The following is a 13,904-nucleotide window of genomic DNA, read 5'->3' as shown; positions in this document are numbered from 1 at the left end:
GTGACACAGTGTGTAAAAAGCAACGGAGATCTTGCGATCTCCATTGCTTTTTTTTTAAACCTGTCTCGCTATGTTAAATGAGTTTAACATAGTGAGACAGCTTTAAAATAAGCAACGGAGATCTCCATTGCTTATTTTAAAGCTGTCTCGCTATGTTAAACCCATTTAACATAGCGAGACAGTAAAAAGCAACGGAGATCTATTGTTCTCCGTTGCTTTTGCCCACAGCTCTGATGTACTGCGTAGGCATGCGCAGTACTGCGGAAGGGCAGCAAAGAGGCATTATACAATGCCATTATTTAAGAAAACTAATTATTTCTTTTCTTAAATAATGTCATTGTATAATAGCAATAACCCACTTCTGGGTGTGGGTAATGCTGGATTTACCCACGGTTGTCTTTGTTTGGTCCCTCGGGCTTTGCCCTCGGGACCAAACCACGCCAACCGTGGGTAAATCCAGCATTACCCACACCCAGCCGTGGGTTATTGCTATAATATTTTACATGAATAGTATTTTGCTATAATGATTTTTTTTTATTTTTTCCAAAATATTCCATACATAGTAGTGGAACCAGTTTAACATACCACTCACGTATATTTCTTTTTGGATATATACTTGCAATATTTATTACTTTACCAAAAGAATGTTCTGAGAAGGTTCCAAAAGTCTTTAGAGTAATTGACAATCTCTGTTCTATAACTAATATTTTCAAAAAAATTGTCTACAAACACTTACATATATACATGACTACATTCTCTGCTGTGATAAACAGCATGGCCTTATTAATATGGTTTTAGAACAACCACAGGATTGTACACAGAAACAAACTACATCAATAAAAGCATGAGTGAAAATATTTTAACAGCAGGGGCATTCAAACAAATGACAAAAACATTTAAGATGATCACTCGTGCTCTTAAAGAAAGTTACTAGACTTAACTTTAGAGAAAACAGCATCTTGTAAAAAAAAAAAAAAAAACTTAACTAATGGAACATTTCGAGCATTTGCTAATGCTAACTCTCCAACAAGGGAACACCTTTTGTGTAGTGATCCAGAAGGACAAATATTACATACATACAACCATTTCAATCACGGGCAATAATGCCCTTCTAACCTGTCAATATACCAAAACAGTTGTTCCCATAATACGTGTCCAGGCTGTTCTAAAAAAAATATCTAAACTAGTGCTTGCTTTAATGTAATTTGATAGTCTATTCCATGCATCAGCTATTCTGTCAGAGAACCAGTTAGTACACTTCTCATTCCTACAGAATCTTCTATGTACATTGTCTGATGATTCTGTACTACTTTTTGAAAACACCAAACATTCCCAGATGTAATTGTCTCTAAATGTCCTATATACCTGAATAAGATCTTTTAAATATCTATATAAGACACTGTACACGTTATGGTATTTAAATTTTTCAGGATACCTTAAATTTTCACGTCCATACATACCCTTGGTATTTTTCTGCTGTACTCTTTCCAGTTTACTTATGCTTGTTTTCTTAGAAGGTCTCCATATTGTTATTCCATACTCAAGTTAGGGTCTAATGACTTCATCATTTCTGATTTCCTAGACTGTATAAATCTTTTTGTACTGTCATTAACTAATTGACTGATATGATTAGAAAAACTCAAAGCTAGATATACCCATACCCATGCAGACCTCCCAGCCCTGCACTGAAAAACTATTAATAACCCTAACTCTTAATGGATGTTTTTTTAAGCGAACTGTAGCTGGGTCCAGCACTGGAAATACCTTCAAAAAGTCCCACTAGAAAACTGCTGCAATATAGCTAACCTTAACCATAAAAATAAAAAACCTCAGTCGCTAGTGTTTTAAGTTCATGTAGTGACTACCTCACAGCTTACACTCCTGCAAAACAGTAAAGTAAAGCAAATTTAAAACTTGCCTAAAGGCCTATTGGAAGTAATAGTACACCTACCTTGCAACCTCCAATCACTGGCAAATTGGAAAACTGGTTAAGCCCCACTTCGCTCGCCCTCGTTCACTCAGGCTCGCTTCGCGCCCCGCCTGCCCCTACTATTGCTTACTTTATATCTATCTAGCCACACCCAACTCCTCTACAACCAATCAGCAGCAACCATTACTACAACCTCAACCAACCCCACCTGCCACCACTTGTCCCCCTCCCCTCCACTACTCCCATACTAGTGCCAAATCTCAACCTAACTACTATGTCTATCCCCACACTTTTATTGCTAACCTTTCTGCCATCCCTGCTACTCATTCCATATCTACTCTCCTCCTATGGAACACAGGATACCTTGGCTTTCACTACCCTAGATTCCGAACCTCAACTCCTTCACTTACACACAATATCCGTCAACTTCTCCCTTCCCATATTCTTAACTCACTAACCCCACCCAATTATGTCCCTATCAGGCCTAAATACATCCTCCCCAAACCAAGGTACTATTATTGTACTCTACTCAGGATCTGGAAAATCATAACTAGGATAAAAAACAACCTCACCATGGATGGTGACATCCACCCGAACCCTGGTCCAACCTCTACTACTGCCCCTAATCTCTCCAGCAATTCCCCGACCAATACAGACCCCTCACATAGACCCACAAACTCCTTGCTGGCCTGCCATCTAAACATCAGGAGCATTAATAACAAAATCCAGCACCTATATGCCCTCCTGGCAGTATATTCACCTGATATACTCTACCTCACAGAAACATGGCTAAAACCTGCCACTAAGGACAATAAAGTCCTGCCACCCAAGTACAACATGCATAGACTTGATCGTACCCAAAAAAAAAAGGCACAGGGGTAGCAATACTCTATAAGTCCACCTTGTCTGTCACTGTAGACACCCTACAACCCCCCTATTCATTAACGCCGGAATTATTATCACAAAGCTACATATTAACAACCAAAAAAGCATAAACATTGTCTGTGTCTACATTCCCCCAGGGAAGTACACAGACCCTTGAGGAGTTCCTAACCTGGCTCAATAACAACCAGCCACAGGAAACCATAATCCTCGGGGACTTCAACATTAACTGCAATGCCTGTACCTCTCAATCTCTAACAAACCATGTAAACCTCCATGGATTTACCCAAACCATAACCTCACCCACTAGGCTAAGTAAATCACAAAACAAAGCCAGTACCCTAGACTGGATACTCATCAACAACTCCCCACATCTCTATATGGCAGGCACCTTACCAGATGATCTAAGTGATCACTGCCTCACATATATACTCAAGCTTAAGATTAACTACTGTCACCAACCCACCTATAGAATTATAAGAAGCAACAAAAACATTGATCTCCAAAAATTTAACAATGAACTAAAGGCATGCAACTGGTCTACCCTAAAAAACCTCCCCCTAGATGAAGCTGTCACTTACTTCAATGCCAAATTCCTGGCTAAACTCAACCTTCATGCCCCTAGTCGGACTAGTAGAACCAAGGTCAGTGCTGCACCTTGGCTCACTAAAGATACTAGGACCAAAATTGCATTAAGAAATAAAGCATGGGCCACCTATCGGACAACTAAAACCCATCCTGACCAACTCTTATTTAGGCAACTAAGAAATGATGCGAAAAAATCCATAACTGTAAATAAAAAGAACTACTACTACCACCTACAACAAGTACACAAATATAAACCTCAGATATTCTGGACAGGAATAAACTGACTCCTCTACACAGGACAAACCACCACCCCAAACCCATCCGCCACTAATCAAAAACCCCCAGAAGACATTGCCAACTCCTTTAACACATTCTTCACTGAAATTAACCAAACTTTAGCAAGCCAACTCACACCCACTGGTTCTAATCCAAACGTAACCAGTTCCAAAGCCATAACTCCCTTCAGTCTCCAACCAGTCTCCACTCAACTCATTAAGACCCTACTTAGGAAACTAAGTCCCACCACCCTGGCTTCAGACCTCCTCCCAGCTGACTACTTACAAAAGGCTGCATTTGCAGTTGCATACCCCATTTCTGTCCTTATTAACTGAACCATATCAGAAGCCATCATCCCCGACATATGGAAAATCTCACATGTCATACCTCTTCACAAGGAGGGGCAATTCCACTGAACTGTCTAACTACATGCCCACAGCTATTTTGTCACCACTAGCTAAGATCATGGAGAAGTGTGTTCATATTCAACTCATGAAATATCTCACACAGAACAAACTACTATCCAACTCGCAACATGGCTTTAGGCCTAATCACAGCACCACAACAGCCCTCCTCTCTTTCACAAACACTATAAACCACAACCGTAACAATAACATACTGACCTCTGCTCTCTTCCTAGACCTATCCAAGGCCTTTGACATAGTGGATCACAAAATGCTTATGAACAGCTTGGAGGCCTACAAATTAAACAAACAGGCCCTCCAATGGTTTGTTTCCCACCTACAAGGCAGGCAACAGGCAGTACTGTGGCAGGGTAAACTCTCCTCACACCTCCCCATCAGACTTGGAGTCCCCCAGGGCTCAATACTAGGTCCCCTTCTTTTCTCCATCTTTATAAATGAACTTAGCACAGTCATTCCAGTGGCTACCTGCATTCAATATGCAGATGACTCGATCTTGATCTGCTCTGCCACCACCCCAGCAAATCTTACCACAATAACCCAAAGCACCTTCAACAAGGTCGAAAAATGGCAATTAATCCAACATCTAATACTAAATCTCAACAAAATTAAGTTTTATTTATTTATTATTTATTTATTTATTTATGTTACCTTTGTTGACCGGGCTAGTCTAACTGAATATATGTCCATTTTCAGTAGAGGCCCGAGGAGAAAAGCTCCGAGAAAAGAACAGTTTATACAAAGAATACAAACAGCAAATAGATAACTATATATTCATAAAAACATTTTGATAACTATACTTCTCTTCACCCCAACGTATAGGACCACCTTACCACTGTTCAACATAACAGCTAATAATGGTACCATCATCTCCCCAGCAACCCAAACTAAACTGTTGGGTGTCATGATCGACAACAACCTCAGGTTTGATGTTCACATCAATCAAACTATAAAAACTATCAATAAAAAATTCAGTAGTCTCTATAGGATCAAATCATTCCTCACGCCACAGGCTAGAATTTCAATTGCCCACTGCCATCTTCTATCTACCCTTCTTTATGCCTCCCCTCTCTTCTCCCACCTGAGCAAAACCAATCTTAATAAATTGTCATCATGTTACAAACACATTGCCAGATTTGCAACTGGCACACCCTACCATACCCACCACTGCCAGAACCTGAATCTCCTGGGCTGGCTGGAACTACCTCACCTCCTTACAGCTCAACCAGCTCAAAGTTGCCCATAAAATGCTCCACCATCCGGACACTACTCCAGCCCTAAGAAACATAATCTGCCCTACAGCAACAATCGAACACTCTGCTCATCCACCAAACTCCTAGTACTTACAATCAAATCCAACCATGCTGCAGGTGACTCCCTCTTCGCCAACTCTATTGGTAAAAACTGGAACTCACTACCAGCTGACCTTACCCTAGAGTCTTCACCAAGGATATTTAAATACAAACTTAAAAGCCACCTCAAATATGTCCCTGTACCAACCCCGACTAGTACCCCACATATCCCTCCACCTCGCTTTTAATAAATGTCCTTACCCGTCCATCCCTCTTCATCTAACCAGGGAGATCCTTCACGATAGCTACTCAAGATATTGATTGTGTAAATAAAGTATCTTAAACCCAAGGTAATATGTTATCAATACCAATTACTTGAATTGAAATGTATGCCTCAGGCCTAATGGATGGTTGTATTTACTATGTCTGCAATCAGCTTGTATGTCTGTAACCTCAATTATTGGACTATGTATTTTTTGTAATACCTATAACCTAAGTGCAATGTTCCTAGTATTTGTAATATGTATATGTAACTTGGAGCTTTTCTCCCCGGGACTCCACTGAAAATGGACATGTATCCAGTCGGACCATCCTGGTTAACAAATGTAAAATAAATAAAATAAATAAAATATATCCAGGTCCTTAAATGAATCTACAGTTTCAATCACTGAGTGCTGTATTAAATATTCCCCTTCCATGTTATGTTTCCCAAATCTCATATGCTTAGTTTTTGATGCATTTATCAGCATATTTTTCTCCTGTGCCCAAATGGTCAATTTAGTCAAATTATTTTGCAGGAATGCCTTATCTGTAACACATTCAATCAATTTACCCATTTTCAAGTCATCTGCATACAGACTTTAGAAAACCTCAGGTGAAAAAGATAGATTTGAAAGATACAATCTAAACAGAGTGTCCCACAGGGCTCTAGGATAGAGCCCTTTGGGACACCCTGACTGTAACCAAGAATTTCACCTGTCCAGTTGCTGTATGCAACTTACCATGTTCTATTTGTAAGCCATGCAGCTAGACTATCCATCTTATCAAGAGTACATCCTTAGTTGTTCTAATTTACTGATCAGTGTTTTGTGTATGATCCTATCAAATGTTGAAGTTAAAGCTATATAAATTTCATCACAGCACAATTTTTCATTCATAACTGTTATTATATTGTTATAAAACATTATCTTACAGCTGGTAACAGATCTATTTTCAGTATATGGATGCTGATATATGGTTTCAAGTCCCAAACTTTCAGTTTTGACAATAGTTTACCCAATGCAATCTTCTCCATTATTTCTCTACAGCGTGAAAGTAAACGTATGGCTCTGGATGACTCTGGGTTTGTCCTACTCCCGTCTCCCTTAAATACAAGTTTAACAAGTGCATGTCTCCATCCACTCCTTCAGAGTACCAGCACACAAGATCTGTAAACACCAGGACCTGTTAACTAATAGAGTTAGTGGAAATGTAATAAATGAAGAGAAGCCCTACCAATCTAGTCATGGAAGAAAGATATTCTTAAGAGACGCTTGAAAATCAAAATAGAGAGTAGACTAAGGCTAACTGGGATTAACTATATTATTCTTACATGAGTAAAGTACTAACTTTGCCTTTTCAGTTTTTCAACCCTCTCTCTTCCTAATATGTCTGCAGTTATGGTCTTTGATTTTCTCTCAATTTCTTGTTTGGTTTTGTTTTATGTAGCATTGCCCCCTACCCTACTTCATCCATTTTTTTTGTTATACATTATAAATGTTTTATGATTCTTAATGATATTTGCTATCATTTAAATTGAGATTTCTTTCTTTCATTTGCAAATCTGTACTATAAAATAAAGCAGGATATGGCACTGATGGCAGTATTAAAGTATATCTATGGCTGTCAAGCCAGAGAAAAGAAAATGAAGCATTTGTTTAGGCTATAGTTTTGTGCTACCTGCAGGAAATTATGTCTGTAAGAAATATCCCTCAGAGTTTATGAAAATCTGGAAAATCTATAAGACACATCATCAACTAGAATAAGAAATGAATGGCAAACATACTATTAATTTATACAAATTCAAACATTATTCTTATTGACCATTCCAAAATATGAATATTTGATAATATGTTGCATGCCTATAAAATGCATTAAATATATACAGTTGTTTTGTGTGAAAACTCATTCACAAATGTCACCAGATATATAGAATTTTGTGAAACGGTTTTGTGAATGATCACAGTGCATTTAACATCAGATGATTTTTTTCTAGCAATACCAATGCCAATACTTCCTCTTTCTATCTTCCCTTTTCATGTTATAGATAAGGAACAAGGCCGTCATTTCTCAATTTTTGGCTCACTGAAGGATCTGCACCCAAAATCTTCTCTTCAAGAGAAAAATTACAAGGCAGTTTCCAAACAAGGGCTAAGTGTGATAGAAGACATGGCTGGGAGACTTCTGAATGAGGATGAAAAAATTGCAGTGTTGCGCCACTGTCGAAGGGTAAGTTACTGAGTAATATATAATATACTTGTTCACCATACAGTGGTAATTTCCTGATACAATTAAGAACAAAGGATATTTACTCCCCATCTGTACACTTCCACAATGTTTGCATGATTGCGATTTAAAAGTTGGCTTACTTATGACAACCCGCTGAGCAATTATATATCCTGGCTTCCCTTTCTATGTCAGGGAGTGCTTGACCCATATTTGTATTAAAGCAGCATTGGCCTAACTTGATTCCCACCACAAATGTTCCCACTCTTCAGTGAGCTTACTTCGCTGGTTAGCCTGTGTATGGGAAACAACTTTTCTGGCAAGCACTGCAGCTATATTGATTCAGTAGTGTCATTCATACCACAGGTAAACTTTTATGAATGAATTTATTCCACTCATATGCAGTGAGGACTACAGCATTCCTTCTGTGATGCCCAACATTGTCACTAATACATGGTGGCCACCAATATGTGTCATCCCCATGCCAGGCCAGTAATCAAGAAGCCTAAATCCTCACCACTGACACTGAAAAGAGACATGCACTTGGAATACAAATAGATACATTCACTATTTCCAGATGCAGACCTCTCTGCATCAAGTAAAATTTCCCTTAAGAGCACACAGGAAATTCGCTCAGCCTGGGGTCTGGATGTTTCTATATCTGCCTCCCTCCAGATTCCTAATAAGACTGCCCACTGGTACAACCGTAGTGTTAGGTCCTCAGCCGAGTATCCAAGCCAAGTCTTCCAGCACCCTCTCTGTAAATCCAGTGTTTTGTGTCCCTGCCCCAAGTAGCTGACACACACACTCTTTAAGATTTATTTTCACATACACACACCTGGAAAATATTGGCACAGATTATGCACTCTACCAACTTTGCCAGACTATAAGGTAGTTATCACTGCCATCAGTCAGTTACTATAAGGCTCATACAAAGAATGTCCAATTATACTGTGTATTATTAATACTTATACAAATGGTAGTAGTTCACCAAGATGACTTGCCTTCTGGAGTGGCCCACACAGTGTCACCAAATAAATATAAGCACTCTCAAAGGTTAAGTACTTTCTACAAGGATCAGCCACAATAAAATTTTTAAATATATTTAATAATAAGTAATAAAAGAGCATGAAAATACTGAATGTATATTCACAATAAACCACAGAGTTCAGATCAAACAACATTGATGAACAGACTCAGAAGAATAAAGAAAAACAATATCTAAACTAAGCTTCACTGTATTCTTGACTAAATCTGAAAGAATCACTGTTCCCTTGTTAAGTTGCTTACTACCACAAGGCAAGATGCTGTGGGTGAGGGTCTTTCCAGTCAGGCTTCCAAAACAGAATACTCAATACTCTGAGATTTCTCTTTGTAATATCTGAAATATAATTTCCAAGAGGGCTGGCAGAATAACCTCATCTGATCACCTGACTCTAGGTTCTCACAGTAATCCCCTTTGAAGCTGAGACAGGAAGTTAGATGGCCACAATATACATCCAAATGTTTATGGCAGTGCCTGGGGCCTCCCCTCTTTTTACTGAGCTAATGGACAAAGGCTCTTCCCCAGACCCAGTTACTCTGGTCCTATTCAGCAGTATGGGATGCCTTTTAATGGCTTAACAGCTGATTTACATCTCCCTTATTTTTTTTTAAAGTTAATCTCTGCTGTGCCATTTAATTCAGCTACAAAAATGCATGTACATTTCTCTTCATTTCAGCAGGGTGTACTGCTGATACATTTCAACACAAACAAAGCTCACAAATACATATTCAGCACAAGCATCTGTACAAAATCAGTTTGATATGCAAATGACATATAGTTCTAATGCATTTGTAATACAAGCATCTTGTACACATCAGTTTGATATTCAAGGGACATATCATTCTTTCCAAAGCTCCAGTTGGCTTTGCTGCCACTTGCTCATATCATCACACCTTCATTCATTCACTAGCTCCCCAAATGGAGGAAAAAGTTGTTTCCAAAATCATTCAGTTGTTCCCTACTCTCCTATATTGTTTCAATTTAAAAATAAATGCAGAGATACAACCCAAACAATCTGCATGAGCAACTTTGCAAAAGTCACTAATGACAGAAGAGCATGACAGGGATATAAAGAACAGGATGTTTGGAACTGAGATAGCTCTACAGCTATTACAAAATTCATCAATATGATTAAGCTGCCACAACTATCGTCCCTATACAGTCCCAAGGTGAATTTCCCTGAGAGTCAATAGCTAATAGAAAGAAAGTCAAATAGCATAGTGTTTAACGCTTTTCTTCATAGGAGTTTATTACTGGTGCAAGTGTCTGCCAGAATTATCCAATTTTAGTGAGATTTCTCTCTCTTCTTCAAGTTGGTACAATCTTGGAGTTATAAATATATATATATATATATATATATATATATATATATATATATATATATATATATATATAAGCTCAGGGAGTGTGGGTACTTCCCCCCACATCAGGGTGGTGCAGGATGCTCCCCTCCCAAAAGAAACCAAGAAATGAGAGTTTTTCATGCTTTGGGTCTTCAGGCATTTCTTTTCATTCTGTTAAAATGTCAATTTTCAGGAGGTCAGTATTTCATAGTAGAGCCACTGCAGGTTTGAAGAATATTTTAATATGTTGTCTTGATTTAGAAGTGCAACTCTATATTAGAATCATCAGACATGTTTGATCCAATGTTCTTCAATGTGTGACTTTCAACTTTCTGTGATCTGTGGTTCAGAAAAGCCTTGTAATGCATGGAAAATTAGTCAACCTTTACAGAGCATGAAATTGATCTAACTATAGGAATCTAGCAGACATGACTAGCAAGTGCACAGGAATTACTTTGATAAATACATAAAGCTACTTATCTAGTGAATGTGCAGTAGCAAGTTTGATTTGCTAATATCACTTCCATTAAAAGCCATGAGTTCTATTGGAGGGTTGCTGTAATAGCTTTTCGTGGCTGCTTTTTTGTAATAACAGATGACTTTTAATTGAAGGCAGATTAAAATCAAAGAATTACATGTGTGTGTGTTTGCATGTGTATGTGTGTGCCTAAGTAATAACTTAACAAATGTCATTTCTTCAAAGTAGCTTAGGATTTCTTTTCTGCCCTTCTGCTAAACACCACTGCCACTTTGTCTCAATAATCTCTACCCTCTCAAAAGATTAACATTTTTACTATAGCTGGAAAAACAATATAACACATTGGAACTGCTACTGTATCATGAAATTAGTGATTATATCTACCAAGGAGGTATATGCTCTTTTTTTGACCAATCACTCTCCATGGTCCATGGTTAGGCATTTGAATTGAAGAGGTTAACTGTGCATAATGCCCACCTCAATCTTACTCTCACATTACAAAACTCTCAGACATTTTTCTTCACTAGTTGACACCAGTGATATTTTTTTTCTTTATCACCTTCCTTCTTTTATCAAAAGACACCTACTTTCAATACTAGTGACATAATTTCAAATTTCATTCTGAAACTTTATCCCATTTTGGGTCTTTTGGAATGTGTAAGGAACATGACTGCTCATGGTCTTTGCTCACTTGACATAAAGAAATCTCAGACTTAAATTTTTGATAGTTGGCATAGTGCAATTCTTATGATAGCTGATAGAGATGAGAGCAGTAGAGGGATTTGCTTCTTCCTGGCTTATCTACTTCATTCTACCCTTGTACATTGACCTGTGAATCAAACTCTCCAGTCTGTTGTAAATCCCAGCATATATTTTAAAACTTTAGTAGCAGGCAATTTTGAAGATTAGAATAAAGCAGCTTTAGGGACTATACAACAGAAGTTGTAAGCACAGGGGTGTGGGATGTTTGAGGGGTCTATATTATATTGTTGAAACAGAATTACAGCGAATGCCATTTCGACAACACATAAAGAGCAAAATTCAAAAACAGCGAAAGTTCAGGTCAGCAATTTTTTTCCTAGGGAAAAAAATCCCTTGACCTGAGCCATAACATTGCCCTTTACCCCAGTTTACTGCAATCTCAGAGTTGGCATATTTAGTTAGGGGGGTGTGGGGGGTGAATCTCCCTACTTTGAAATGTTTTAACTGCTGTGTTGTATATATCTGGTCTACCAATTTTTTCCCCTAGGAAAAAAAATCAGTGACCTGGGTTTTCGCTGTTTTTGAATTTCACTCTTTGTGTCATCAAAATGGCATCCGCTGTAATGCTGTTTCCACGATATAATATAGACCCTGTTTGAGTACACCAATCCCACAGTGACAATGCAGACATGTGCAGTGAAAGATACATATTACTGACATGCAGTGCTTTCACAGATTACTTCTGCCTTGATGGAAACTACTAGATTAAAGATTATAATACTTAGCTATCATGTGTTGTCTTTAATAAAGGGATAGTTCCAAGATGTTAAATAACATGAAACATGGCAGAGCTGTGACCCTGCAGGTACTATTAACAAATGAATAGTCAATACTACTCATGCAAAAATGAGGGATACTGTCAGTGTCCTAAAGAAAAGATGTCCAAATGATTAATACATGTTAGGACATTACATTAGCATCATCTACAAATGCACGTGCAAGTGCACGAGCACACACACACACACACACACACACACACACACACACACACACACACATACATGCACGCACACACACACGAGTGGAGTCATAATCTTCAGGATGTCTAATGAAATTACTACTCTGTGTTTCTTTATGAACATTTGAAAATAATACAAATGTTATCACTATCCTGCCTGTACCAAAGTCCTGCTTATGTCATCAGACTGAATTCTCTGATACTGCCCTGCAGATTTCATAATGGAACACACAAATCACACCACTTGTATTCAATATTCGTTAATATTAAAATGGTCTCTGTTAATTGCCTAAGTATTTTTTGAAAATGGTATTTGCTAGTTTGCGTATTTTTTATATGAATGGAGTGTCTAATTAATGGTTTTATACTCTAGTTCTGGGACAATTTTTAATTTTTTTTTCTTTTTTTCTTTTAGTAACTGTTTACTGATTTAATGTATTTTAGCAGTTTAGTGACATTTATGTTACAGTTTATTAGTTTTATAATGTAGTTATGTTTTTGCTTAGCTTAATTTTAGTTAGTTTAAACATACAGAATCTGGTCTGTTTGGCAGGAGAGTGCAAATCAGAATGCTTTAAAAATACACGTAGATGTAAGGAGGACATGCAAAACCCAATCGTGTTGTTCACTTCTCTATAACACATGTCCTTCCTCTCCAGTTCAGTCTATTCCATCCATTTTCTAGCTTTGATAATCTTTTTGTCCTTCACCTGATTTTGTAAGTGACTATCCCTGCTGTATTTATATGAGTCAAACTGGTTCTTATTGTTTTTCCTCTCTTAGCCAAGTGGAATCATTTTACTGTTCCCCATTGCCTCCCTCCACTGAATAACACACCCTTGTTTTTCACTTCTGGGATTGTTGTATTCCTCTTTGCAGCTGCAGCAAGTGTTTGTGTGTCATACCATTCAAATGATATAATTTTACCTCATGTCATGGTGATCAGAAGTAACAGCACATCACTGTATCTGCATGTGTGCTTTCATACTGGCTGAGACTGACGATCCCACAGTTATTTTTGATAATAGCATTTATTGGAAAACAATCATACATCCCACAGCAACAAGAGAAACAAACAAAAAAAAAAAACAAAAGAAAAATGCACAATGGCACTGTCCATCTTCCAACTAAACTGGTCTAATCTTCAACAGCAGAAACTGGAACAATACACAAAATCAGATGGCTACTCTAACCACAATTTTATACTGAAAACCCTGTTGAGCACACAACAGTAGCAAATGATTACTCTGAAAGCATGAGAAGTTAACACCATCAGCCATACAGGTGATCTCATTGTACAGTATCAGGAACGAATGCAGGAATGGTTAAGAAGAGGTGAATTCAAACCAAGAAATGAAAGGTTAATATTGGCAGCCCAAGATAGTGGGCTAAATACATGCTGGTTTACAAAGTCCATTGAATATGTGGGAGAAACAGACAAGTA

The 13,904-nt window shown here is 37.9% G+C and overlaps 1 protein-coding gene across 1 annotated transcript in view; it reads left to right on the top strand.

Moving 5' to 3' along the window:
* PDZD7 (PDZ domain containing 7) overlaps positions 1-13,904 on the top strand; it is an 809,774-nt gene that overhangs the window by 348,973 nt on the left and 446,897 nt on the right. The window contains exon 11 of the mRNA XM_044056491.1: positions 7,696-7,877. Coding sequence (XP_043912426.1) covers positions 7,696-7,877 — 182 coding nt within the window. The remainder of the gene's footprint in view (positions 1-7,695; positions 7,878-13,904) is intronic.

The sequence above is a fragment of the Protopterus annectens genome, chromosome 14.part0, assembly GCF_019279795.1.
Source record: "Protopterus annectens isolate FY-2018-M chromosome 14.part0, PAN1.0, whole genome shotgun sequence".
Lineage (NCBI taxonomy): Eukaryota > Metazoa > Chordata > Ceratodontiformes > Protopteridae > Protopterus > Protopterus annectens.
Note: the sequence above shows the minus strand (reverse complement) of the source record. Positions and strands in the feature narration are given on the sequence as shown.